Source organism: Acanthochromis polyacanthus, chromosome 4 (assembly GCF_021347895.1).
Source record: "Acanthochromis polyacanthus isolate Apoly-LR-REF ecotype Palm Island chromosome 4, KAUST_Apoly_ChrSc, whole genome shotgun sequence".
In the NCBI taxonomy this organism is placed as follows: domain Eukaryota; kingdom Metazoa; phylum Chordata; class Actinopteri; family Pomacentridae; genus Acanthochromis; species Acanthochromis polyacanthus.
Genome location: NC_067116.1, coordinates 9,472,286 through 9,499,481, shown reverse-complemented (window position 1 = coordinate 9,499,481; position 27,196 = coordinate 9,472,286). Strand labels below are relative to the sequence as shown.

At 40.2% G+C, this 27,196-nt stretch overlaps 1 protein-coding gene and 1 long non-coding RNA gene across 2 annotated transcripts in view; one reads left to right on the top strand and one right to left on the bottom strand.

Annotated features, from left to right (window-relative positions):
• Positions 1-3,057: 3,057 nt before the first annotated feature.
• The window catches only part of pde4dip (phosphodiesterase 4D interacting protein), a 48,138-nt gene continuing 23,999 nt past the window's right edge, over positions 3,058-27,196 (bottom strand). Inside the window, exons 21-35 of the mRNA XM_051946957.1 lie at positions 22,297-22,565; positions 21,598-21,747; positions 21,195-21,386; positions 20,309-20,593; positions 19,450-19,581; positions 13,088-13,207; positions 12,774-12,963; positions 12,568-12,692; positions 12,075-12,209; positions 8,903-9,090; positions 7,865-7,996; positions 7,286-7,424; positions 7,091-7,137; positions 6,870-6,984; positions 3,058-5,003 (exon numbers count right to left, since the gene is read on the bottom strand). Of these exons, the coding sequence (XP_051802917.1) occupies positions 4,858-5,003; positions 6,870-6,984; positions 7,091-7,137; positions 7,286-7,424; positions 7,865-7,996; positions 8,903-9,090; positions 12,075-12,209; positions 12,568-12,692; positions 12,774-12,963; positions 13,088-13,207; positions 19,450-19,581; positions 20,309-20,593; positions 21,195-21,386; positions 21,598-21,747; positions 22,297-22,565 (2,365 nt within the window). The 3' untranslated portion in view covers positions 3,058-4,857. The remainder of the gene's footprint in view (positions 5,004-6,869; positions 6,985-7,090; positions 7,138-7,285; positions 7,425-7,864; positions 7,997-8,902; positions 9,091-12,074; positions 12,210-12,567; positions 12,693-12,773; positions 12,964-13,087; positions 13,208-19,449; positions 19,582-20,308; positions 20,594-21,194; positions 21,387-21,597; positions 21,748-22,296; positions 22,566-27,196) is intronic.
• Positions 14,577-18,278, top strand: LOC127533591 (uncharacterized). The gene is made up of 3 exons (XR_007941352.1): positions 14,577-14,693; positions 14,781-14,915; positions 14,996-18,278. It is a non-coding gene; the product is annotated as an uncharacterized LOC127533591 (long non-coding RNA).

Genomic DNA, 27,196 nt, shown 5'->3' with positions numbered 1-27,196 from the left:
GGAAAGACGCGACGTCCGGTTTGTTCATTGTTACCAAAATAAAAGTATTGTGTCTTGAAGGTAAAGACATAGACGGAACATCCATCACTTTATCACCTGTAAGGTGTCAGATCAGTCATTTGTGTTTTTTTATTTTGTTTTTGTAATGTTTGCATTGTTTTTCTAACAACCACCTGTCAAATTACAATGCCAAAACGTATTTTACTTTGAAAACAGATTAATTCTCTTCCCATGTTTGATTTCAGCTTCATCTACAGACTCAAATTGATGTTTTCTTCATGCAAAAATCCCAAACAGATTCCAACGGATTAATGAAAATTAATCTAAAATGTAAACAAAAAATAAAAAATGTTTTATCAGCTAATTTATACTGAAAACCATATTTATATGTTGGCACAGTATTTAGTCCATGAAGACATTTTTTTCATTTTTTTGTTGGAGTCTGCTGCCACCTACTGATAAACAATTAAAACAAAAACTAAATGTGTTTTTACCGGAGACTGTGTAAGAAAACCGGTCTGAAAAATGAACCATCCTGAAAGTGCGTCCAACAGGGTCTCCAAAAAGCTCTGGCTCCATAGACCCCACTCACAGCAAAAAACTAAAGCAGAAAAGACTGCTTTTCTACTGCTCAGGCTTTTTTTTCCCCTTTCATTTGTTTTCAAGGTTAAAACCAGAGATTAGCTGGCCAATCTGAAAATAAATCAATATTTCATTTTATAAGCATGGCGCAAAAAGTAGGGAAATTTGTGTTTGGTAGATGTCATGCTTGGGGGTACAAAAAGCTGGTATTGTCAGTAAGTTCATCAGTTCATCATTCAAGCAGCTATGAACACATGACCTTATTTAACGGACAAGCAACGCCACTTGGCCATAGCGTGCGTTCAGGTCAGTAGCAGGCAGTCAGATGTTTGTGAACTTGGTGTGTCTCAAAATGTCATCAGCAGACTTGCAGCAAGACACAGAACTACTGGCAGTGTTGATGACAGACCCAGGAGTGGAGCCCCATGAGTGATGGACTGCTATGATGACCAATACCTAAGGACCTATACACTCAGACACCGTTTATGCAACTGCCACACAGCTGCAGGCCTGTTTACGAGAAGTGAGGGGTACTAGGGTTTCCAGACAAACCATACGCAACCGACTCCACCACTTTGGCTTGAATGCCAGACGACCGTTGCAGGTGACTCCACTGACACCAAGACATCGCCGTGACCGTTTGCAGTGGGCACAAGACCATATGACCTGAACAATGCAACAGTGGTCTACCGTCCTGTTCACTGATGAGTGTCGGGTCACCTTGCACAGAAATGATGGTCGTCAGCTTTGCTGGAGAAGGCAAGGTGAGCGATATGCAGAGGTCAACATGGTCCCCAGGGTTCGCTTTGGTGGAGGAGGTGCAACAGTCTGGGCAGGCATCATCAGTCACCGCAAAAGAGATTTGGTGATTGAAGATGGCTCAGTCATTCCACGTTTTTACGTCAGAGACATCATAGAACCCATCATCATCCCCCAATTCCACAAGCACACCCCCAACTTTCTGTTCTTGGATGATAATGCTCCACCGCATGGTGCCAGAATTGTCACAGCTGGACTTCAGGAAGTCGGAGTGCCTCATATGGTATGGCCAGCAATGTCCCCTGGCCTGACCTGAACCCCATTGAGCACGTCTGGGCCCAGCTGAAGCAGCACTGGATGCTTGTATCCCACCCCCACATGACCTGGCAGAACTGCGTGTAGCACTTGTGGAGGAGTGGAACGCATTGCCTCAGAACAACATCATGAGGCTAGTTAGTAGCATGAGACGTCGCTGTCAAGCTGTCATTACGGCAAATGGTGGAAACACCTGCTACTGACGTTGTCAATTTTGGTTATTTGGGGCTATCTTTGTTATTGTCTAAATTGTTGGGATAATAAATACTGCACTAATGAAAATGGTGCTTCTTCTCATCCATTAATTGTAATATCAAAGGGAACTATTACTTATTTAATTAAAATTCAGACAAAATAGGAAAAGCACTCAAGTAAATAACAATATCCCTAACTTATTGTTTGTAGTGTGTGTGTGTGTGTGTATTCTTTTGTAGATGTGTAACTATCTGTATATATATTTTTGTGTTCACTGGCCATTAAAGCTGATTCTGTTTCTAAATGCCTTTTTAATTGAAATATTGGAAATATACAGTTTCACAAAGTCATGGTAGGGCATCAATGCAAGTCCAAGTTCAACAATAGATCTTTTAAACATATATTAGCCAAAAATCTTGTCTGACCTCCTTTGGTCCTGAAAACAGCTTGCATTTATGCTGCCTTTGTTTTTATGTGGTTATCCGCAGTCTCTTTTGTTATTGAATTCGGAATAGTTTCTAGCTGTTCCCAGAAACTTGCTTTGAATGAAACTTTTGTGTGATCTGTTGTTGAATTCAATAAATCCCAGATGTGTTTAACAGGATTCAAGTCTGGACTTTGACTTGGCCAGTCAATCAGTTTCAGTACTCCAGATTCCTTTTTCTTGGTCCAGTAGTCTGCACAGCTTTGAAGTATGCTTGGAGTCATTGTCTTCTTGGTATGAACCCACAACCAATCAGGTTCAATCCAGAAGGGATTCCATGATGCATCAAGGTGTTGTAGTATACCCATGGATGGTAACATGAACAAGAAGTTTCTTGTTCATGTTACCATCTATTTTAATTAATTTGCCCATGCCGTTTCCACAAATAGAACCCCATACCATAATGGAATTTCCACCGTGTTTTTCTGTAGGTACAATCCATCTAGCATGAAAATGTTCTCCAGATTTTTCTGCAGACAAAAAGACAACGATGCTGACCAAAGAGTTCAAACTTGGACTCGTTCATTTAAATACCAGTGGTGCTAACAATAAAGGCACACATACACAGTCACACTGAATAAAAACACTACAACCCACAAAGCAATGCATTTTAGTCAAAAGAAAATAATTTTTGTTTGTGGGACAATATTTTACTTTACTTGAGAGAAACACAATAAAAAGTGTTAGCACAGTTGTATAAGAAAGACACCAAACAAGTCAAATATTGTACTATCCCTTTTAATGAAAATGCTTTTCTTTTCTCTTTTAAACCCAAACATTTTAATAAAGACAACATGCAGAAAAATACAACTTTGTCCTCTCTCATAGCAATAAAAATTTGCAGAACATCCTTGCTAATATGTACATGAGATGTGGTTCCTAAAACCACACATTTTGAAATTGCCCTTGGGGGAAATATACAGCAAATATTGAAAACTAATTATCTTACATCTAAAATGGATAACATACAAGCTCTCCACTTTGGTTCATCGGACTACTTCATTAGTATACTATTACAGTGCTTTTATGCTCACACTTTGCCTTTACTGTGATTCGGATTAAGGCAAATATGATTGGGCCAGTAAAACTGCTTGGTTTTCAGAGGGTGATTTTTTTTTAATCAAAAGTGAGTTTATTTAAATCAGTTCAACTTCAGGGATAATATGATATGGCTTTTAATCCCCAGGCCTAACATTAACACATAGGAAAGCAACCACCAAAGCTTGTACTGCATAGTAGTCTCCAAAATAACATATATCACTGAACTAATAAGAGGGCAGTTCATGCAAAAAATGAAACAGTCAACCTACTAAACAGAGACGCCAAAAAACAAAAGAAAACTTGGAGGACCCAGTTTAGTGTGTGTGTTACCAAAATGAATTGCCATCTCTTTTGGACCTTTCACTAATATATATGTATATATATATATATATATATATATGTATATAAAACTTACAAGCAAGTCATCTGACCTGGTTTAAGATGTTACTGTTTTAGCAGGAAGCAAATTGGTCAACCCTTTTAATATCTAAAGAGAACTGTCAGACAGAGAACTGTCACCATGTTTAACAGGAATACTCTGGAGTTTAGGAACAGAAAAGATCCCTCAAATGATGTTTTGAGAGTAAATGCAAGTGAACATAATTTACCATTTGTGTGACTACACTGATTATTGATAGTTCTATAGTATGTTTTTCTTATGTTATCAGTAGTCGGACATTTTTTGGACATTTTTGTCTACAGATAGGGCAAAACAAAAACACATCTACTGTACCCTAAGGTTATGGCTTTGTTTCCACTAACTGCTCCAATCACATCCATTTTTTCTACACACAGACTACAAACATTAGACTCCACAGAGGCCAAGAGGAAGCACTTGGCAGCTTGGATTTGGCTTTTTTTTAATTCTCTTTTCCTGCTGCCATCAAATGGATTTTATATTCTTGAATCGCTGCTGAAATTCAAAGCTGATGATGGCTTATAATTGGCTTTTGACTGGCATTTTCTGATTTGTGAGTTAAGAGAAAATGTGAGGAAGTTTAGGACATTTTGTTTAAAAAAATGCAACACTTAAAAAGAATAAATTAAATAAATCTGCCTAAACTACATAAGACCAGTCTACATTTAAAACATGCAGCTATTTAAGTTTTAATCCTTAACCAACTGGCCCATGCAAGCCCAACCACTGCTTTAAATTAGGTTTCATATTTGTTGAACTGTCATATTATTTGTGAAAATGCAAAAAATAAAATAAAATAAAATAATAATAATAATAATCAGAAGCAATAAATCATAAGCAAACTTCCACTAAACACAGAAGAGTCTCATATAAATGAGGAAAAGCACTTCAGGTGCTGGCCTCCAGAAAAGTCCCCATACCCACTGCACACATTGTAATAAAACAGTCACAGTCATTCACATCCATAAACAATCATGTGACAGACACTCATATGAGATACAGTCAGCATTCTCTTTTTTGAAGAGGAACACACATCAGTGATGAGGGACTTGGGGCTGCTAAATTACAGGAAAACTGCCTGCAAGGGGTGCAGCTGGTGAGGCAGGCCCTGAATAGAAGTGGAGGAAGAGATGAAGGGTGACGTTCTGGGTGTCACAACACCCCAGCCAGAAGAGAAGGTTGGCTCACAGATGTTTCCTGTGTTTTTATCTGTAAGACAACAGAGGAAATATTCAGGAAATCTCAGTGGAGTTAACACTATTTCCTCAGAGCCTGTTATTGTCTCAATGAATTATCTTTTGAAGATGCTTTTATTGAATTATTTTTTCTCTGAATAAGATAAAAACAAATTGACAGTTTCAACTGCTAAGAATTAGATCGAAAGAAATGCCAACAAACCCTGGTGACAGAAATATCTGACATCAAACTTCAGCCATGCGTGTTAAAACTGTGTATAAAAGGTACCTGGTGGAGTTGTTAGGTCTGTTCTCATCAAGGCAAGGCAATGTTTTTTAAATGGCACTTTTCAAAGTCAAAGCTTGTCAGGGAATAGCGCAGGAAACAAATAGTTGAAACAGTGAAGGCACACATAAAAAAAACCACATCGAATAAAAACACTACAACGCACAAAGCAATGCATTTTAGTCAAAAGAAAATGAATTTAAAAGCTACCTTAAACAGGTAAGTCTTTAGCTTGGATTTTTTCTTAAAGTCACCACTGGCTCAAATCCTTCTCGCAATTTTTTCCACATCAGTGTTTGCAACTAGCACTGCTCCCTTGAGACTGCACACTGAAAACTTGTCATACCTCATTTTGATGAAATATCATCACATTCAACCTGCGTATTAGAAATACTTTGTACATGTAAAAACTCAATGTAACATCAATTTCCCCATATATACAAGAATCTGTGTGAAATCAGTATTTCTACTCATGGAAGAATCGGTGCAATGCCTTTGATATGTGCAACATTGTTATATTCAACATTCAGAGGATTTTTTTCTATCTCATTTAAGCCTCATATACAAGCAACAGAATTTTGAAGCTGATTCAGTGAGAAACTGGTAGCCCATAGAGTGATCTGAGAATCTGTTGAACTTTTTTCCTTGTTACAACAATGTCAGCAGTATTCTTGATCAACTGAAGCCATCTGACTGATGACATTACAGTAATGCCGCCTGCTAGAGGCAAAAGCAAGGTGGCAGAAGGCTTTAATGGGACTGTTGAAATTTAATTCTGAATCCAGGTAAACATAGAGGTTTCTAGCTTCATTATCACTCTTAATGGACAGATTGGTGAGCACTGACTTCAGTGGCCCCAAAAACCTTTACTTCTGTGTTGTCCTCATTACCTGGAAAAAACTTTGGACTATCCAGCTACTAATTTGTTGAAAGCACTGTCTCAGAAAATCTATTCAGCTATGACCATTTGATGGCACACAACTATATGTATTTGCATGTTGTCTGGATATGTGCGATATGAAATTTAAAATTTGGAATAGTTTGAGGAAACAGGAGTATGAAAAGATGAAATAACAGAGTTTAGATGCAACATACATCTGCCTCTGAAGTTGGTTTCTATACAGTATTGAGTGCTCAAGTGTTAGTACAGCACAGGAGTGACCAGTATATACAAACACTGTCTGCCTATGGCAAAATAAATCTTATTTTTTTACTTTTGAATTCAAGCAAAAATGGGTCTTCATGAGTATGCCATGCTGCTTGACTGATGGCTGCAGCAACACAGGGATCAATTTATTTTTTTCTGAAAACTGTAACTTACAGGCAAAGCACAAACATTGCTTTGCTATTTGAGAAACCAAGATCACATTTTTACATTTTAGGCAGGTTGATAAGCTAGCTACAAGGTGTTCTAGTACTTATTTAGTATGGTTTGTTGTTCAGTGTTAAGACTTATATGGGTCAGTGGTACTGCATTTCACAAGATAATGCAGAAAAGAAATGACCTGATTGGCTACATGCAAAACATTTTGATACAAAGATATTTATCAAAAGCCATCAGCTTCATCATGTGACAGGACACTACTCAGGTCTGAGCAAGGCTAGGGACTGTACCTTTACTAGGCCAGGGGTGTAAGGAAGAGGAACAGAAAGAAGAGGAAGGTGAGGGTGAGGAAGGAGGAATGGAGAATGAGGCTTGGCGAAAGGAAGAAATCCTGTGTTCGTTCTCCTGAGGTGACCCAACAAGAGTCAGGAAAGAAAAAAAGGCAAGAATAAAAGTTCATTATGTTTCACATTTATGTGACAACATTCACAGGTGAGAACTGAAAACTCACCTGTAAGTTGATCTTGGCTCTCCTCAAGACATCTTGTGTTCTTGACACTGCAAACAAACCAACAGAGCATTTGTGAGTCATCATTTATTTCAAGACTACAGTGAGTAACAGATGAAATATGTCTGTGCTTAATATGATGTATAGCTTTATATTTTCCTTAAAAGCGTAGTGTAGGCGAGTGACTGAGTGACTCACATTGACTAACTATAAAGTGTTCCATGCTATCTTTGGTATTGTTGGAGCTCTTCACTTTCTCCATTGCATCCTTTAGAGCCTGATCTCGCTCTGAAAGCTTCAGTCGGAGAGAAACAACCTCCTCCCTAAGAGCCTGGTCCTAAAAAAAACACATAAACATGGAAGATTCTTAATGTATATTCACATAGCCAGTTACATGTATACATAGTAAATAAGTCTGGATGTACGAGTAAAGGATTGGTAAAACAGATTTTTTGGGAGTTTTACAAGGTTTGTGATTAAACGTTCAGAACTTAAGTTACCAGTGACTCAGCTAGTACTTCCTGAAATTACATTAGGGAGTAAGAGATATTGGCCAGTGTGTTACTACCAAGAAATACTGAAAAATACAAGCACTGACCTCTCTGGCAATAGTAAAGTGACAAAGAAGAATCACAAAAAGCAGATTTTTAAAACTCCTGAATGGATCATGGCCGCTTTACATGGTTCATTTAAACTCAGTCAAACTATCAAACTGAAATTTAAATTCCTTTATGTACCACCAGGAAGTGTTTGTTCAGACTTGCTGCAAGTTCTGACCTGTTTGGTTTCCTCAGAGTCAGGCAGATCTGCTCTCCAGAACATTTGCACAAGAGAATCAGCCTTGTCCAAGATCTGTCGCAGTGTCTTAGTGTCCGACAGTAGCTTTGTGACGGATCCTGTGCCTGAAGACTGAGATGCAAAAAATATTGAGTCAGTAAAATGTTAAAATAACAATTAATCTATACACTTTTCTTCTAATACAATCATGTGGTCTATTAATAGTCCAAATATTTTTAAAACTTTATCCAGAAATATGTTTCTGTATCACCAGCAGCCAAAAAACGGTTTAATAAACCTTATAATAAAGCAAAATAAATAAAATAAGCCAAAAGAAAATAAATTAATAGACATTATGAAATAAAATAATTATTAATTATTGTATTTCTTCATTCTTGATGATGAAGAAATACAAAACTAAATAAATGGAATGAATAAACTCAAAAATGACTGAATCAGTACTTTTACCATTTCAACTGCATTTCCATTTTCACAGAGATGTACTTTTGAATTGCATTGTTTCACAATACACGTTTAAAATTATATTTATGCTTTTCTGATAAAATCTCATATCACCAGCCTCTTAGCAGGTGTCTCTTTAGGGCCCCTCCTGAACAGCCCAGTCCTCTGTGACTGGTCACTGGGCCTGACAAAGTGAGTCAACACTGGTTATTTACCGACAGCACCAGATCTCTGAGTATAGGGATATAACCCTAGCAGAAGCAGCTCCAGTAATGAAGTACAGCACTCAAAACATCGATGGATAAAGATTTGGAAATTTTACTTATAAGGGTAACTATGGAGCAGTCTCATTTCATCCAGAAACAAAAACATATTCTTACACTACAGCCTTTTTTCACAGAATAGCTTTTATGATAGCTGCAAACTCTAAGAGTTACTCAGTGGGGCTTTTCATCTCCAGTCTTTATTTAGATTTTCTTCAAAGAAACTAGACAGAAGATTAATCTTGACTAGTTTCTTCATAAATCCCCAGTATCGCCTGACTTCTCTAGTGTTTGTGGTTCTTTAGAATCTCACCTGTTGGAGGAAGAACTCCTGTGAGGTGCTCAAGGAATAAAGGGTGGCTTCCATTCCACAGAGGAGGGCACTTCCTTCAAAGATCTGCTGCTGCAGAGCCTTGAAGATATCAGTGTGGCTGACTGCATGGTGGCCATTACTGTTGACAAAGGAGCAATTTGGGGCTTGCACCTGCAATGTTGAGGCTGCTGTCAAGGAAAACAAGAATTTGGAAAAAGGACAGAAGAATGGTATATGAGTTCTATGTGTACTATACTGCAGCTACAATAAGGGCAAAGATGCTATCACTTAATTAAAAAAATCTGGAGAGGTATATTTAAGTCACTCTCTTTGAGTCAAAACTGCATAATTTAACCCTCTATTGGGCCTTTTTCCAATTGACAGTTTTGGCCATGCTTTAGCAACAGATGTTTAAGCTGCCCCACTGGCTCATTTTCAACAGCTTGAGAGTACCATGTATTGGATGGGTACCACACCCCGGTACTAAATGAGCCCTGGGTGAAAATACCAGACGATCGATTAGCTCTGACGATAACCGTTTTGCTAACAGAACTTTAGGAATTAAGAACGTTGAGTTGCACATTCTGTCTCGTCACCATAAGTTCTGTCAGTGATGCATTTTCACTTTCTTAATCTAAAACAGAGTTGTGTCTGTTGCAGCCTGTTTACTCCGATAGACACAACTCCTGATGTCTGAGGAGGGAAGCAGCTACCTCACTCAGATGCAGCTCTGTACAGCAACACAGATAACCTTTGAGAAGAGAAGCAAACACTGAAAACTGTGACTAAAATTCACTGGAGTTGATGCAGAAAATGTTTGTTTTCACAGGAGTAACAAGCCATTTGCATGTCAGAGCAGAAACTTTCAGAAAAAGTTCATCACATACAGCAGAATTAAGTGATTTAAGGGCTGCAGACAAACTCTGCCTTTCTTTCTTTTCACTGTATCTTTGACTGAATGTTGGTGTTAATGGTAGAAGAAGTACTTTAACTGTTTAATTTTTATATTTCAAAGTCAACACTGAAACAGGTTTTTTTCAGCACAATGTGCTGGCATTTACCAAGTATCTGTTGAGGTGGAGCTTTTAATTCTGATGTAATGCTGGACAGTGTAACAAAACACACTGCATAATATTTACATTTTGTAGTAAAACCTGTGACACTCTCATCAACACAATATTAATCTGATTGTTTTACTTTGCTGCAAATAATTATTGTATGTATTTTACATTTCTTTTTTTTTTTTTTTTTAAGTATTTTACATTTCAATTGTCCCATTACAGAAATTAATAATAGTGTCTGGTTCAAAAGAAAGTTCTTGCAGAGTACTACTCGAGGATCTCAGTTTATATCCAGTAGGTATGAGAAAGTAAAGCAATCTTAATTCTGTTCCTAGTTGTTTCGTTTTCTCTGAAAAATAGAAAACAACCAAAAAGTACTAAAAAGCGTACCGGATTACTAGCACTGGTAAGAGTAGCAGTGCCATTAAACATCCTAACGATACCCATCCTTAACTGTGTCTTGTCTGAAATTATGAGATTTTGCTGTACTTTAAGTGGAGCCGCTAAAAAAGTTTTTACAAGGTTTGGGGGGCCTTTCTCTAGCACTTTCCTACAGTATGAGTGTGTGGTTGATGCTTTTTTTTCACTTTCACAAACTCCAAAAAAATCACACTTTCCTGTTGTTTTTTGTCGGCTTATTTCCTCTTTACCAATTTTCTGTGATTATTACATTTATTCTGGTCTTCACTGGGGGCTGCACAGTGGCGTCGTGGTTAGCACTTTCGCCTTGCAGCAAGAAGATCCCTGGTTCGTGTCCTGGCTTTCCCAGGATCTTTCTGCATGGAGTTTGCATGTTCTCCCTGTGCATGTGTGGGTTTTCTCTGGGTACTCTGGCTTCCTCCTACAGTCCAAAAACATGCTGAGGTTAATTGATCACACTAAATTGCCAATAGGTGTGAATGTGAGTGTGATTGGTTGTCTGTATATGTAGCTCTGCGACAGACTAGCGACCGGTCCAGGGTGTCCCCTGCATTCGCCTGAGTCAGCTGGGATAGACTCCAGCCCCTCCCACGACCCTAGTGTGGATAAAGCGGTGTAGAGAATGGATGGATGGATGGTTTTCACTGCAGTCATATCCTTCACTACATTTTCAATCACTAATTTCGCCACTGTCCACAAAGACTTTCACTCGTCACTGACCACATTGTTCTTGACTTAACTAAAACTGGGCATGTCATTGTAATATCTTTAGCACTGTAAAATCCTTTTTGATATGAAATTTTCAAAAAGGTTTTGTAAAATACATGGAGTGCTCCTGATGTATCAAGAAAATCTGCTGTAGAGAAGAGAGTGGGGTAAGATGAGCCTATGGGTTAGTTGAGCCACAACTTTATTTCTAGAAAATCATGGAAGATACTGGCCACGTGAGCAAATATTTTTGAAGACATATCCATTCTACTCTCCCAGTAAACAGAAGGAGCATGGAGTAAGAAGTGAGCACATTTGAGTTACCAAAAACAGTTTTCTGCTGTTCAAAGTAAATTTTTCATGTTTACGGTTTTATGAGTGCTGTGTCTGAACAATTATTGATACATCTGAAACAATTTTACACGTTACTGCGTTAGGAAAGTAAAGAACGGGAAGTTCATATGGCAGGTGGCAGATGAAGCTCAACAGAATGACTTTAAAGCATTTCTTGGACAAAAACAAACAAACAACAACAAAGAAATAATCAGAACAGAGCTCAAGAGAACAGGACCTGTCCAACAGGTCTTTGATGAACAAATGGCGACAGATGTTGCATCACATAAGGTATAAATATACCTACATGTACTTCAACATAATTGAAGGCACAATTTACCCCAGCCCTACTGCTGCAATCTGCTTTATTCCAGCTCTTTGACCTGTTGCTCTCTGGCACCACCTCAGTTCTGTTCAACACTCACCAATTACTCACAATATGTATATTACTGCTGCTACTAAAATTGTGTTTTTATAGTGTTTTATAGAGTTTTACAGAATTTTAGAATGTTTTACAGCATACATTGATGGTGCACTTAGGGAGCAGTTATTTTAATTCCATTGTACTTTGTATAATGACAATAAAGGCTTTCTATTCTAGTCTATTCCTCATTACTTTAAGATATAGTTTGTGTGTATCAACTACTGACCACTGAGGAGCTGTCTCCTGGCTTGAGGTTGTGTGTCATTCTGTTCACTCGGTTGCTGATCCAGCAGAATGTGCAGCGTCTTGGGGTCAAATGTGACAGTGCTGTGTCCTGACTGGTCACTAGCACTGACCTGACCTGTTTAGAAACAGACAAATCCAGATGATAAATACAAAAAAGCAACCAGTTTATCAACTGAGTGTTAATGTAAGAGTGCAAAAAAATAAGCAGAGCTTTGAATGTGAAACCATTAGAAGTAAAAGCGTCGTAGGTTTTGCAGGAAATTTCTAGAAAACAATTTACAGTTTCAAATGTGATTGATGTATATACTTTGCACAGTAATCATGTCATGCTTTTATTTCCATTGTTTCTAGCTCGATTCGGATCGGTTTTGTATAAGTTTTTTTCAGGTTTTGCAGAATTAAAGCCAGTTATTTTGATCTGCAGACAAAAAACAGCAAATGCGATTGATAGGCTGTGTGCTGATGATTCTTACCAGAGGGTGTGTTTGAAATGACTCCACACACTCTACGATACATGTGCAGCTCACACTGAAGAGAGTGGACCAAACTGTGGCTCTCACATAGCTGCTGCTGAACGATGTTCATGTCATGCTGGAGCCTGTCAACATAAACATGCCACTTATTGTAGTTTGTCATGACGAAATAATGACAAAAAACTAGAGATGCACACAAACACTACCTGTTGATAGATTCCTGGTCCCTCAGTCTGTGCTGTTTTAGTTGTGTGATCTCTCGGCTGTGAGATTCAGCCTCAGCTTGCAGCTTCCTGCTTTGCTCTGCCCATTTCTCCACCTTCAACTGTGCCTCTTTCAGTCTGGACTGCTCAATGAACACTGCCTCCCTCAGCTGCTCTGCTTCCTTATTGCTTTCTGCACGGGACGTATGACAGCAAAGAGCACAGGGGATATTTTGATTTACCCTGAAAATGTTTTGTTTCCTGAACCAACAAATGATCCTTTAGCTTAGGCTATGGTACAGAACATTAGACTGTACCTCTTGTGACCTGCTTCAGCTGGTTTTCCAGATTGACATTTTTCTCTTTCAAAAGCATAATCTCACTAGAATGCTGGCTGGCCGAATCCAGGCCGTGAATGTAGATGTTAGTAGGAGCACCTGCGAAAGAGAGATGGAAACAAATGAGTCCCGAACAATTTGCTTTAAAAACCATCTTAAATACGCATGGAGTGATGTGGTATTTTCATGTTCAGAATAATCAGACAATGATCAAATTTTATCTAATTAATAAATAATCAGTACTTCACATATTTATATAATGATAATTGCTAATTCCTAATCGACACTGCACTTCAAAAGAATTGGAACAGTGACGCCAATCCTTTTTTTTGCTGTAGGAGGAAGGTGGAGCAGCAGAAGAACACCTAGTGGAGGTCTGGAAGGGCCTAAAGACTATGCGGCCACAAGACTCCCAGGCTGTGGGGGACCAGAACTGGGTGAATGATTTTTTAACTATTCTTCAGTAGGTTTGATCAGACTCCTGCTCATCCCCTCACCCAGACACCCCTCTGCTGCAACCTCTGCACTGTGCACCTCCAAGGCACTGCCCCACTCCACCCACAACTCTAGTTTTACAGCCTTCAGCTCACGACCCCATCCCCCACTGCTTCTCCTGCCAAATGTCTCTCGGACTCAATACTGGACTGCTTCACAGACAGACCACAGTATGTGAGGGCACAGAACTGTGAGTCTGACATGATGAAGCTCCTTTAGCAACAGACTGATCACCCCAGGTGTGTGACGGAGCGTTACTGCAGGTCCTTCCTTCCTGCTGACATCAGACTCTATAATCAGCACTTCTCCCAACAGGCCACACACACACTCATAATGACAGTCACCCAGCTGTCATGTGCAATAAGCCAAAGTGCAATTCATTCATGTAAATATTCTTGAGTTTGTGTTCTTAGTATCATTGTGTTCTTCTGTTTTCCTTATTCTATTCTGTTCTATTCTATTCTAGATTGAAAACATTTGGGTTTGACATCAAATGATGAATAAATATTAAGTCCTATTCATTTAATCTATTTTAAGTCTATCTGTTCCAATACTTTTGCTCACCTGAAAATTTGGAGTTTCATTACAAATAATGCTATCTTCTAAGCTGTGTATCAGATCCAGATGTACAGTGGGTACGGAAAGTATTCAGACCCCTTGAAATTTTTCACTCTCTGTGTCATTGCAGCCATTTGCCAAAATCAAAAAAAGTTCATTTTATTTCTCATTAATGTACACTCAGCACCCCATCTTGACAGAATAAAACAGAAATGTAGAAATTTTTGCAAATTTATTAGAAAAGAAAAACTGAAATATCACATGGTCATAAGTATTCAGACCCTTTGCAGCGACATTCATATTTAACTCATGTGACAGGAGGATGTTTTCCTCCTGGCCACTGTGAGGCGCTGTGCCAGCAGTGTGTGTTCCTTAATTGCTGGGCGGTACCATGTGCTGTTGATATTCAAGTGCACAGCAGTGGAGTTCACTGTCTTCCACTCTGGTTGCTGTCGCGGTGGCTGTTGTTTGGCATGGTGTGTTCTGGATGTAGCCACATTCTTTGTGTCCAGTTGCTGTAATTGCTGTCAAGGTGCGCTGTCTGCAGTATGTAAGTGCTTTGGTCCTTTTTTTGTTGCATGCATTTACATGCAGTGTTTAAAATCACCCCTCCTTTTAGTGTGGCTGATTGCTGGCCTGGGGGAGATGATCAGCTGGAGCCCTGCAGTGTGTATGTGATTGTTGGTCGGCTCTAGGTGTGTGGCCAAGACGTGGATGGGCTGTATTTCCAGGGTTTATATCTTCGGCTCACCGGGTATGTGAATGTTGGCCATTTAAGTTGGTTGATTTCTTGGTCTATCTATTTAATTATAGATTTTTATCTTTTCTTTTTAGCTGTCCAGCGTCCAGTCTTCACCACGTGGACCCGTGCTGCTGTTTTGGTTTGTTTTGGTTTACTTCGGTTTTCTTTGGTTTTGTTTGTTTTATGTTCAGCTGCCAACCTAGAGTGGAGTACCATGTTGGCCCAGCACTGCTGAGTGCAGCCTGGGCCTGTTTTGGTGCAGAGGCCGTGTCACCTGTTTGGACTTTGAAGGCTGAGGCCTGGTGACACAGGCTCTTGCAATTGCTCAACGGATTTTTTTATTTTTATTTTTTTATTGATTGTTTAGATATAGACCCCTTCAGAGCCTACGTCATCAACAAGCTGCGTGCGCATCATGGAGCCGGAAGTACTGCTTCATATCATTTACCTGGCATTGCTCGCACCACATGAAGTAGCAAAACTAAAAGCTAACACTGAACTATCGGCATCATAACGTTAGGTTGTTGTGTTTTTGGTTGTATGAACCGAAATACTAAAGAACAACTTAAGTTCTACCGCATACCAAGGGGCTCTCGGCTAGGGTTGCCAACTTTCTCACAACTAAATAAGGGACAGGTGCACAGTGCCACTAAAAAACATCTTCTCAACTCTCTATCGTAACTATCAGGTAGCGATACTCCTTCCTGTTCAGTGCTAAAGTTATTGATCTGCATAAGCAGCACATGGCTAATTGAATATTCATGAGATAAGCACGGTGCAGCTGGTTAGCATTATAAAGGCTATCCAGGCTAGCAGCGGTGAAGACATAAAGCTGATGGAGGGATAAAAAACAAAGGTACAGCACAAAACTACCAACAAATGGAGGACAACACCTAACTATTACTGGACCGGAGGAGCCATTTTTCACGGCTGGATGTTTAAGTTTAAGATGAACAGCGGCTGCAGCTAAATTCATTGGCTTATGAAGATCGTAAGATCGTTAATGGGTGAGCGACACAGTTCATTTAAATTGCAGAGTTTGTGTTTGGAGGATATGTGGCTGTGAGCTGCTAATCAGAGTTTAAAGGCTATGGGCTAACTGGGAGCCCTCTTTATTTACCAACAGTAAATGGGTCTATTGCTTTAATCATTTCTTTTGCTAGTTTGGTTTGTTTCTTGTATTAGTTGGTTTAATTGTTTGTTTTTGTTGGTTGCTTTTGTGAGTGTATTTTGTTTCTTGTTTTGGATTTAATTCATCATTCATTGTTCTGTTCCTTTTCTCCACACTAGTTATGGTTAGTTTGGGCATGTTTTATTATTTTTTTCTTTGTCTTTTGTTACAGGTGCTGTTGCGGCAGTTATTCCTTGGTGGTATTTTCTTCACGGTCCCCTTCTTTTGTTTGATTTTACGTGTGTATGGTTTGTAGTGTCACGGGTGATTACTTTGAGGATTCTTCGCCCCTTTTGGTTGTCCTGCCGTAGGGTAAACCTCAGCCCAGGTTTTAATTCTTTGTTGCCCATTCTTCCTTTTAGCTGGTATATGTTAACTGGTGTGGATTATTTTCTTTTTTTTGATAATTGGTTAATAAACATTGTTAAATTGGACATGTCTCACCCCTCCTGTGTAATGGAACTTGTGTTGGCCTAGTGACTGGAAACTCACCAGAGCTAGATTTCCTGGGTGCTAGACCCAGGTGGCGTTGTCGAAACCATAGTTGGTCTGATTAAGTACAAAGATCCCTTGTAAATCTCCCCACACTCACATGCTGTCCATTTCTTCTGATCCTCCTCGAGATGGTTCTGCTTCTTTATTAGAGTCCAGCTGTGTTAAGTTAAACTGATTGGACTTGATTAGGAAAGGCACACACCTGTCTATATAAGGCCTTGCAGCTGACAGTGCATGTCAGAGCAAATGAGAATCATGAGGTGGAAGGAACTGCCCAATGAGCTCAGAGACAGAATTGTGGCAAGGCACAGATCTGGCCAAGGTTACAAAAGAATTTCTGCAGCACTCAAGGTTCCTAAGAGCACAGTGGCCTCCATAATCCTCAAATGGGGCAGCATAGCTCAGTAGATAGAGTGGCTGTCTTGCAACCAGAGGGATGCGGTTTGATTCCCCCTGAGCAAGACACCTAGCCCCTAATTGCTCCTGGTGGGTCGTGGTTAGCGCTTTGCATGGCAGCTCCCGCCATCAGTGTGTGAATGGTGAATGTGGTGTATCATGTAAAGCGCTATATAAATACAACCTTTTACCATTTGCCAAATGGAAGAAGTTTGGGATGACCACAACTCTTCCTAGACCTGGCCGTCCAGCCAAACTGAGCAATCGTGGGAGAAGAGCCTTGATGAGAGAGGTAAAAAAGAACCCAAAGATCCCTGTGGCTGAGCTCCAGAGATGCAGGCGGGAAATAGGAGAAAGTTCCACAAAGTCAAATATCACTGCAGCCCTCCACCAGAGTGGCAGAGTGGCCCGACAGAAGCCTCTCCTCAGTGCAAGACACATGAAAGCCCACATAGAGTTTGCCAAAAAACACATGAAGGACTCCCAGACTATGAGAAATAAGATTCTCTGGTCTGATGCGACCAAGATTGAACTTTTTGGTGTTAATTCTAAGCGGTATGTGTGGAGAAAACCAGGCACTGCTCATCACCTGCCCAATACAATCCCTACAGTGAAACATGGTGGTGGGAGCATCATGTTGTGGGGGTGTTTTTCAGCTGCAGGGACAGGACGACTGGTTGCAATTGAAGGAAGGATGAATGTGGCCAAGTACAGAGATATCCTGGAGGAAAACCTCTTCCAGAGTGCTCAGGACCTCAGACTGGGCCGAAGGTTCACCTTTCAACAGGACAATGACCCTAAGCACACAGCTAAAATAACAAAGGAGTGGCTTCAGAACAACTCTGTGACCGTTCTTGACTGGCCCAGCCAGAGCCCTGACCTAAACCCAATTGAGCATCTTTGGAGAGACCTCAAAATGGCTGTCCACCAACATTCACCATCCAACCTGACAGAACTGAAGAGGATCTGCAAGGAAGAATGGCAGAGGATCCCCAAATCCAGGTGTGAAAAACTTGTTGCGTCATCCCAAGAAGACTCATGGCTGTACTAGCTGAAAAGGGTGCTTCTACTCAATACTGAGCACAGGGTCAGAATACTTATGATCATGTGATATTTCAGTTTTTCTTTTTCAATAAATTTGCAAAAAATTCTACATTTCTGTCAAGATGGGGTGCTGAGTGTACATTAGTGAGAAATAAAATGAACTTTTTTGATTTTTGGCAAATGGCTGCAAAGACAGAGTGAAAAATTTCAAGGCGTCTGAATACTTTCTGTACCCACTGTAAATACCTGGAAATAAAAGCTGAAATGTTGATCTCTTGTCCCATGTTCATCGTTTGATGTCAAATCCAAATGTTTTCAGTCAAAAGCAAATAAAAAGGAATTGGTTTCACTGTTCCAATACTTTTGGAGGGGAGTGTAATCAATCTATGATTGTGGCCTGACGTCAGGTATAGATTACTGAACAGGTCCTCTAAACCATTCAGTATTAGGTGACTAAATATTCTTGAAAGTCACAGAGGTCAGTCAAAAAACTACAGACGGACTTGTCTGTGTGTGAACAACGGAAAAGCAAGTCAGAGAAATCTGATGGCTGAATTGAGCAATAACTACACAATTTAATATTTTACGGTGTGCTCAGGTGCTGGCTATACTTGTGGGGACCAAATGTCCCCACAACTGTAGGAAAACTGAAAACAATATGGACCTCATTTTGGTCCCCACAAGTTTAAACCGTGTTTTCTTGGCCATGTTGTTGTTACTGAAAAAAGTAAAAGTGCAAAAACGTTTCTTTAGGGTTAGGCATTGTTTTGGTCTGGGTAAGGGTTAGGGGTTAGATATGAATGGGAGTCAATTAGCCTAGCCGCGCTAGACAACCCACGGCAACGAATTTAATTCTCTGCCAGGGTGGGTCTAGTTACCCTCCATAAGGCTCGAGGCTGGATTCTCCTAAAACTGGCCGGACCAATCACCATGAAGTGTAGAGTCAGAAGGCGGGCGTAATTAAGTGACGACAGAGGCGCGACGATTCTGACAGAAACAACCGGCGCACAATAAACAGTTATCTTTCGACTCGGCTTTGGCCACAGCCCTTAAAGATTTGAAGCTAAAATTCAACTTGAAAGATAAACAAAGGACGGCACTGAAGTGTTTCATTGAGAAGAAAGACGTATTTGGACTTATGCCGACGGGATATGGCAAATCCTTAATATACCAGTTGGCTCCGCTGGTTGGGAAGCTAATGGGACTTAGCCACAATCTGCCGGCGCTCTAGGAACTACGTCAGCCTATTCGTTGCGCTGATTGGTTGTATACCTACCCAATTGCTGCAGAGTGATTTGAAAGACAACCTTTTAGCCCGCCTCCCTCCCTGTCGAGCGGTCCTAGACCCTTGTGCCTTCAGAACATGGGTCTAGCGCGGCTAGGCTAGGAGTCAATGGTATGTCCCCACAATGATAGAAACACACAGTGTGTGTGCGTTACCTTTCTCTGTGGCAGTGCAAGCCAGTCTCTCCTCCAGCTGCTGTCGAAGGCGGTCATTGGTTTGAATAGAATCTTCCAGTCTCCTTCTCAGACTTCTTATTTCTGTCAGGTGCTCTTTCATTAAGTCTGAACCTACAGTAAAACACAATTTCAGACTAAAGATCTCATCTACATATTCCAAACGGTAGTGTCTACGGATACGGGTCCGTATACAGCACTTTCCATTTGCCAGACAGATACGGACCCGTACGCGAGTCTCGCGAGTCAAGAAGCTGCTAACCACTGCAAACTGTTGAAAGGTAAGCAAAGGTTAAGGTTAGGGTTAGTGTTAGGGTCAGGTTTAGGGTCCGTACCTGTCGTACCGATGCTACGGGTCCGTACAGCTAGCGTCTACCGGGAGTCACGTGACCAGATCTCGCGTATCTGATTGGCAAATGGCAAGTGCCGTATCCGTAGTCCACAGGCTACGGGTACGGGTCCGTACCTCTAGCAACAACCATTCCAAACCACTCTCCCTTAATTCGTCATTTATTTGAAGGTGGACAACGACTTAAAATTTATTGTCAAATATATATATATATATATATAGATATAATATTGATTATTGATCATTTATTTTAAGTATTTCATAACTTAAATGAGACATTGCTCACTCTTCTTTGCTTTATATCATCATTTTATGTTTGTAGATACAATATCTTGGGATTTCAAATTGTGAATCAAACAAAGAAAAGCACTGTTTACATTTTTTGGTCTATTCTACAGCCTTACTCAAACATCAAAAAATCTAAAAATTACTCTTAACATTCATCAAAAAAGACAAATAATGAGGTAATTGAAGCTTTTACATGTGCTCTACCTGTGATGCTGGTACCCGACTGGTACCCTGATGATCCTGATGACAGGTCGGCTCCAGCTCTCATTGGTCGAGTATCATAGCCCATATCCAACAATGCACTGCTGTGCAGCAGGTTGGCACCGGCTTTCATTGCCAAGCAGGCATCCAGACTGCTGCCGCTAGCAGCACTACCAAAAGGAGAAGGTTGGAATCCTTGGTAGGGGAGAGACAGGAACCCAGAGGAGTCTGGCTGCTGATGAGCAAATGGGAAACCCTGCAGAGGTTTGGACTGGGGAGTGGAGAATCCTGTTGTCGATGATAAAGTGAATGATTTAAAAAATGAATAAATGAAAACACTGCAAAAACAACCCTGAAAATAATATTGTACAAATACACTGCCTATTTTCAAGTTTTAGTGTATTAAAGAAAAAGGCAAAGAGATGACAGCACAAAGAAAATAAGAAAGAAACAAAGTCAGTTAGGAAGATGTGGATTATCAAAGCTAGTTAGCTCTCACAGTTTCACACTCTGTTTATCTACATGAAGCAGTTACAGTACCTACAGAGTAAGGCATATTATACAGACATGCAGAGACACATGCACACAGTAACTTTAAACTCCAGATTATTCATGCTTTTCGGGAAAATCAGTACAGCAGCGCACACTCGTCAAATTAAATGTTCTATACATCAAAATTCATCCCAGCACAGATGGCAGCTGTGGATAGCAAGTGTCATACTTAACATTTACAAAGTTTCTTTGACATCAGAGGCTGGATTTTGTTCAGCTGAAATTCTCTGATATGTTTCTGCTGAGTTCATTTTTGGCTATATAACTCAGATACATATTTAGTTAAGTTTAAAACCTGGTCACACAAAAATATGTATGTACAGTTGAATCAACGCACTGTCACTGTCGCCCAACTGTCTCTGTAACATCTGCAGCTCCTGATGCACCTCAGCCAGGGAGAAGCCCACACCCCTGCTGCCTTGGTAACGGGTATGCAGGTTTGAAGGGTGAAGATGGAAGGGCATAGGTGTCTTCTGGGTGGTGAAGCAGGGAGGAGGGTGATAGAGAGTAGAGCTGACTGAGGCAGAAGCTGAGAGAAAAGAAGAAGAGTAAGGCAAAATGATGGCCAGACAATAGAAAGCAGAAGAATGAAAGACAGATACAGGAAGGTGCAGTCTGTGCAAAGTATCGGCTCAAAGGCAAGAGTGGAAGGTATACGAGTAATAAGCAGCAAAAAATCATGTGAAGGAAAAGCCTGCTTTTTAATAACTTGCCTGATGCATTTTTGGGTTTCTTCATACCTGTTTGACTCTGCGCAGCTGTAGATTTGTGTGGTGAGCCTGAGCATTGCATGGTGGGACAGCTAAGGCAGGACTGGGCACGATGGGATGGGGTGATGGATGGAGCAACGGATCTACGACTTGACATGGTGCCACAGTAAGAGTGACCATCTAGAAATAAAACCATTCTACTGTCACCAAAGGACACAATGGAGAGCACAGACCATGGACACAGACACAACAATATTATCTGACACAAATCATCTACATTTTTAACCCCTGAATAAATTCTGTAGTCTCACTTTTCTGTCATTTGTGATGAATGAGGTGAAAATAATACTGCAGAAATCACGTGCCAAACTTTGTAGAACAGGGTTGGAGAAATAGGTCTAGTCATATTCTTTATAAATACACCACCCTGTTGCCAAATATACTCACAAGAGTACCAAATGTGAATTAATCCTCTGCCAAAAATATTCCCCCAATATTGCAGTTTCCTTCCACCTGAGTAATGTTTGCACCTGTTTCCACAAGAATAAATGTGCTGGAAGAACTCTATTTTGTGTTTAGTTATTGTATCAATGCCAGTATTTTCTTGACATTAAAGTTTTAAAATTTTCGTGCTGCTTCCGGTGTTGACTGTTTCTCTGTTATTTGGACATGTTTTCTGTAGCAGGACAGAGATAAGTATAATCTGAATGATATACAGGGCCATCTTACCTATGCTGACACTGGTAGAAGTCTGGGTTTCCTCCTGACCAAGCTCACTGTCTGGATCCATATCAGGGCACAATTCCAGGTCCTCCTTTGTGGATCCATGCTCATCAGACACATACGAGATGCGATCTGATTGGTCAGTGGTGTCTGAGAGGGCGTGGCTACTGCAGGGCGTGTCAGAACGATGAGGATGATGATGTTGGTGATGCTGGTTTAGTTGGGCATGGAGAGACTCAATGACCTTGTCCTTCTGCTGCAGCTCCTTACTGAGCCTACACACACACACACACACACACACACACACACACACACACACACACACACACACACACACACACACACACTTGATGTACAACTCATACATGTAAATCAAACTTAGCAAATTTGGCGACCTGTCCTCCTCTGTTGCCTCTTTGTTTTGTGCAGTTCCTCAGGGCTCCATTTAGGGCTCTTCGCTATTTTCATTTTATATGTTGCCACTGGGTCAGTTATAGCAAGGCATAATTTAGCATTTCATTGCTTGATTATTGAAATCATTGATTTATTTATTGAAATTAAATTTTTCAGTTAACTTTGGGTTCCATGTTTAAAGTTTCGGTTCCCAGACCATAGGATAAATCTGGGTAGAGAAGGTAAACGTTCAGCTCCTACTCCTCTATCAGTAACAATTCTGAGTTGCTTCTAAGCAAAGTCCTTGACATCACACAACGACATGTCTTAGTATGGCATATTAATTGTCCTATAGCCCTTGTACATGAAAAGCAGGTATGTGCAAGCTCAAAGAACAGCACCTGCAGGAGAAAAATGATCCTCGCAATAGAGGATCTCTGGTCTGTGTGCACAAACGCAGTCCAACCAACACTTATTAGATTTTACAAGCAGGGCCAGTGCCTAATAACTCTCTGGCCTTTTTCCTGCCCTCTGACAGTTGTGGAAGAAGTACTCAGATCCTGTACTCAAGTAAAAGGCAAAGTGTAGAAATACTCTGCTATGAGTAAAAGTGACAGTAAGCAAAGCAAAAGCAATAGCATCACTGGATTATAATTTCTGATGAATTCATGTTTCAGTGTTGCAGCTGGTAAAGGGGAAGTTGATTTTAACTGGTGCCCCTTTGTAAATTCCCCTCTGCATAAAGAGCAATACAGTATCATAATAATCTGATAATAAGGCAGCATTGTGGGGGATTTTCAACAATTCTAGGCAACAATAATGTATGTGTTGATCACATTTTGTATTATTATTTGAAAGTTACTGGTGAATAAAGTTGTCAAATTAAAGTAGAGTACAACAACTATTGCACAAAGTTGTAATAAGTACAATAAGTGCTTCTGAACTGGAGTAAAGTATAATGTAGCAGAAAACGGAAATAAGCTAGTAAAGTATAAGTACCCCAAAGGATTTGGGTAGACAGATTTAATTACTTTTTACCACTTGAATGATGTTCAAGTGGATGTGTGGAAGTAGTTTGCAGGTTATGAAGAGGGACAAAGGTCAGAGTGTTTATTTCTCCATCAGTTGTGTTCACCTTCCTCCTTCTCTTCCTCGATGGCATGTTTAGTTTCCCCATCCTGTTACTGTTGTACAGATTTTCACCTGTGTCCTCATGATTTGTAATAAATCTCCTTGTACTGATTCTTGCCTGCTTGTGCTCTGTGTCTGCACTTGGATTGAAACAGTGACACCTGCAGCTTTTAGACACAGATTCTGTGACTCTTTCTACAATTCCACAATTTCATTAACCAGGTGCTTTTATCCAAAGCGACGTACATCTGAGAGTAGATACAACACAAATAAGGATCTAGTCAGGAGAAAACAACCTGGACAAGAGCCAAAAACAAGTTCAGTTGTGATAATAGGACCTTGGTGTCTACAGGCAGTGCAGACTTAATAGGAATTTATTTTTTTTATTTTTTTCTGTCAAGTGAAAAGGTATTTAGTGAAGATTTTCTCTTTCAGACTGACCGCCTACATTTTCACAAGTAACAAATTATGTTTATTTTTAAATTAAATTACATTTCCTATAAAACATAATTGATAATGTAATTTAGTTGCATAGGAAAGTAATTTTGTAGAAATAAGCGTAAAGCAACATAACTTTAGTTAGTTTATCACATTGGTCCACACATTACTGCTACAATTCAAGTAAGCATATTTTAAAATTAGTGCTTTTAGAATGATTTTTTTAAAAGAAGTTTCACTGCATCAAGAGAATCTGTGTCACACGAGCTGCCTTGTTACTTAAAGGATAACAAGCATTACTGTTGTTCTAAATGTATGAGTCACCTGCATGCTGTTCACATGGAGGCTTTACTGGCTGCATCCTGTTGCTTAGAGGACATAATGCATGTGTGACACAAGGCCATATCAAGTCACATCTGTGAAAATGCAGACTTTCAATTTCATAAGAATAATATATTTATACTGACATGGAATAAGTCAACACAACAATAGGTGGGACAAACAACACACTCACCAACTACACAAGTTGTGTACCAGTGTTGCCTATAACTGATTTAAATAACAGTGACACATGCTATGGTGAAGGTCATCTAAATCAATGCCACACCAATGTGCCCCTGCCCCTCCTCATGCAGAAGTGTCCTTTGGCAAGAGACTGAACTCAAAATTTCTCCTGGTGGCAGGTGAGCACCTTAAATGGCAGTTATCCACCAGTGGTGTGTGAATATATGGGCAGATGAGAAACACATTATAAAATGCTCCGTAGAATCCAATTAAGGTTAGAAGGTGCTAAATAAATTAACCATTTAACCAGTGTTTACATGAGAATTTCAGCTTTAAAATAAGTCTTTTACTGTGTGTGCATGAATTGACATGATTGTGCTGGCTGAGCAGTATATTAACCCCACTGTGTTTCTCACTCCTGTGGTGTGCTAATAACACATCTGTCAAATCTGATGGAAACACAGGACTAGTTCAAATCCTGTGTAGCTGTTTTCTTGGCTAATGGTAACAGGAGCTGCAAAGTGTAGTCACAGTAACCTACCACATTCACAGCTTCAGCAGGCACAGGCTGGCAGACTGGCTGTTTACTGCAAAGGTTTGGTCTATATAGAGCAGTCACAAGGAATAAATGTACTAAAAGTGTCACGTCATCTCTCCTTTTTGTAGTAACTGTTTTTTTCTAAACAGTGCATAATACTGGGGATGCACACTAATGATTCCTATGCATCAATAGGAAAGCAAAAAACATCATATGGAAGTATTGTGAGATGAGCACCAAGAGTAGAATTCTGTCCATAATAAAAATGTTACTTTTCACCCCTGTATAGCTCACTGATTATCAGGATCTACAGTATCTCATTTGTTTAGCTTGTGCCCATACAGAGATTAAAACCTGTGTCTACCAGCCATGTCTGGCAAAACACTCACCAGAGGCAAATGTTTAACAGAGGAATATACTGCTGTTTATTAAGAACCAGGCCATGCATATAACCTGTCTTAAACCATAATTTGCTTGCATCTCTGTTTGTGTAAAGTAAGCTACATTCATTATTTAAATAACATAGCTTTAGGTATTAGTGGTGGTACGCTCATGTGTTTAGACAAGCAAGGCAAGTATTTTCTTCTTTTGTGCTAAACAAAGCCGTTCACAACCTGGCTTCAGGTCTGCAGTTAATGCACAGACATGAGACATAAAAAAAAAACTTTGTACTGCTGTTTCATGAAGTGATATATATGAAATTTAGTTTCTTTTGTGCTCGTCTTACTTGTTGAGTTGTGCAAGCATCATTCTCCTTTCCCAGTCAGTATGTTTCTTCAGCAGCAGCAGCTCTCTTTCCTGAACCTTCCACTCCCACAGGGAGAAGGAGAACAAAGAGTCTCTGTACAGTGGGCTACTCTTCGACAGCATGACCTTCCACAGTGGAGCCATCATCCACCTTCAGTCCCTCTCTGCTTTCTTGGCCAGTGGCCCTCTACCTGACTACTGATCAGCCACGACTTCCGTGTCTGCCCTTCTTTCTGTCAGACTCTGGGGTCAGTTGAACTTTCTCTGTTGCAGTATTTTCCTCTCAGCCTTGTTTCCAGAGGTAACAGAGCATGGCTCATTTGTTCAGTGGACAAGATCCTATACCTGGTGTGTATCACAGAAGGCACAGTAGACAGGCAGAGCGTGAGCAAGAGATGGAGGAATGACAGAGTCATCAGTCATACAGGTAAAAAGCCCAGCAAATCTTTCTTAGGTCTGGCCTTCCCAGGGAGATGGAGTCTGGTGACTCCCTTCTCTCACACACAGCTTATACAGATTTAATTTATGCATTTACTGACATTCAAATGTTTTGGATCCAACCACAGCAGATTAGCTTTAAGGTTTGGTGACAGAAGCAGGAACAACTCCCAGCATGGATCAGAAAGAATTCCCATGTGTGTAGCTCAAACAAAAGCACAGAGTTGAGATTTTACCCCATCAGCACATGATGACATGATCATATGAACGGGAGTCATTTTTGGGGTCTTTCTACAGAATCTGTGTGGTCCCTAGCCTGGCCTTTGGCTGTCTTTGGATGGAACCCCTGTTGCTAGGCAAAGCCATCAAAGGTAAATATAGAATTTCACATCATAATCCACATTTGGCCAGCAGGTACTGTGCTGGCAACTTTAAAGACTAAGATACAAAACTAATGACTGTTCTGTGATGGCCAAGAAAATTGACTCAACTGGGTAAACCTGTAGCTGCATTCTGAGTCTACCTCTTTCCTCTGCAAATCAGTTTTGGGTTTTTTTTGGTCCCTAAATTACGATTTTTCTGCACTTAAATCTTGAATCATGCCTTCAAAGGAAAGTTTCCAGCAACAATCACACAGCAGCGAAGCCCCAAGGCAGAGATGTCACAACGAAAGAGCAACAGGAAAAAAGAAAGGTGTGCGGCTGTAAACAGATGTCC